Source organism: Pteropus vampyrus, unplaced genomic scaffold (genome assembly GCF_000151845.1).
Source record: "Pteropus vampyrus isolate Shadow unplaced genomic scaffold, Pvam_2.0 Scaffold24, whole genome shotgun sequence".
In the NCBI taxonomy this organism is placed as follows: Eukaryota; Metazoa; Chordata; class Mammalia; order Chiroptera; family Pteropodidae; genus Pteropus; species Pteropus vampyrus.
Genome location: NW_011888805.1, coordinates 4297484 through 4299466, shown reverse-complemented (window position 1 = coordinate 4299466; position 1983 = coordinate 4297484). Strand labels below are relative to the sequence as shown.

General features: G+C 30.4%; 1 protein-coding gene across 1 annotated transcript in view; it reads left to right on the top strand.

The window, feature by feature from the left end:
- The window catches only part of UTRN (utrophin), a 472032-nt gene that overhangs the window by 141768 nt on the left and 328281 nt on the right, over positions 1 to 1983 (top strand). Inside the window, exons 18-19 of the mRNA XM_023528331.1 lie at positions 609 to 696; positions 1177 to 1229. Of these exons, the coding sequence (XP_023384099.1) occupies positions 609 to 696; positions 1177 to 1229 (141 nt within the window). The remainder of the gene's footprint in view (positions 1 to 608; positions 697 to 1176; positions 1230 to 1983) is intronic.

Genomic DNA, 1983 nt, shown 5'->3' with positions numbered 1-1983 from the left:
TCAAACATAAAGAACAAAATGCTTTAGCTCGGGTCCTAAAATATATTGTCATTATTTAAAAATTTTATATAAAATTGAAGTCTGTGTTTGTTGTGATCGTAGTTTGCAGTAGGCTCTAGACTTAATATAACACCAACAAAAAATACTAAGACTCACAATATTTCTATGTCTTTTCTTGTTAATTAATTTTTGTCAATGATCTCTGTCATAGCGCATTTGGTTCATTTGACTCAAAAAGTAAAGTTTATGGTGTGGCCTATATGGAAGTTATATATGTGAATAGAAAGATATCCTGGATCTAAAACAATAATTCGACTCATTTCTTCTTGAAAGAACTCATAGTTATAGTATATGGTTTTTTTTTCTTATAAAATTAACCAAAGTTTTATATTGTTTGTTTGAATTTACCTTGTAAAATGTAATCATCTCTGATGTTCTAGAGGGTAGCTGGAAATTGAATAGTTTTGTATCGTAGTACTCTCTTAGGTAAACTTTGTAACACCTCAAATTAATGTAGGAGGGACATTAAACAGTAAAACTTGAAATAACATCTGTATTACATTGAAAAGAAAGTTTTCAGTATTTTTATATTGGGATTTTATTTCCAGGGATTAGAAAAGGAACAGGCAGAGAGAAGGCCCAGACTGGATGAATTAAATCAAACTGGACAAATCCTTTTGGAGCAAATGGGAAAAGGTGAGATTTGATTTTTTTTTTTAATATGTTTTTAGATACTGGCTTTCAATAATATTTACAGTTTGACAAGTCAAATATATATATATTTTTAACACTCTAATCCTCTTTGCTTGAAAAGTGGTTTTCAAAAAACATTTTTGGTATCAGAATCTTTTCTCAAGTGAAATTTTATGCTGAGGCTGATTACATAAAACAGATAAAACAGGAAACTGGAGTCTGATATTTCAGCAAAACTGTTAAAATGTGCTGGTGTAGAAGATTTTAAAATCTCCTTTGGGGTTATATATTGGGAATTTTTTCGAATGGGTTTAGCAAAAGAAAATTTTACTTTGGTAATATTGGAGAAATGAAGTTATGTTAAGGTAAATTAATTAAGGTTGTTTGATTTTTGATCACTTTTAGTGTACTATATTACTTTATTATAGGTATTTGTATTTAAATTTGATAAGATAGTACTTGTATTTGAAATTTTTACCACAGACCCAGTGACTCAGAGGAATTTAAAGATTAACACTTTTGCTGTACAATTTTGTGTACGATTCTTTCTTTGGTCTAGCTTTTAATGACATTTCTTGTAAGCCCCACTCCTTATTCCAATGGTGATACGTGCTCTGGAGGCCTGTTGCAATTCTCCTTGACAAAAGCCATAGAGCACAAAGCAGAGTTAGGAATGTTAATTTGATAAGAATCTTCAAAGATATAGTTTTCAATCTTTTTATTTTTTGACTTTTTATTATAGAAAATGTAAATATGTACAAAGCAAATAGAATAATATAATGAACCTCATTGTACTAATTGCCTAGCTTCATACTTAAGGGTATTCTGCCATTCTTAATTATCTGTATCTCTGCTCACTCATCACCCCTTGAGTATTATCATTATTTTTCAGTTTTCACTTTTAAGCAAATTTATTTGCATTGATATACATGAAACTTAATTATGTTTTTCTGACAAACCTACACACATATACAGAACATCTCTCCAGAAAGTTCCCTGGTGTCCCTAATGAATTAGTCATCCTCCTGCACTCCTAGAATACCACATTTTTAAAAACCTTAAATTATTTTTTTACCTCAGCCTTTAAAAAATGTTGATTTATTTTGTATAAAGAGTAGGGTCACATACATACATACAAAATATGTATGTGTCTAGTATATGTCCATTTATTTAGAAATTATGCAAATATACCACTGTCATAGATTATTAGTACAGATTTATTTTCCTCTTCCTCTCTAGTCCCCTTCCCTCTCTTCCCCTGTCCTCTCATCCTCTCCCCTCCCCTCCCTT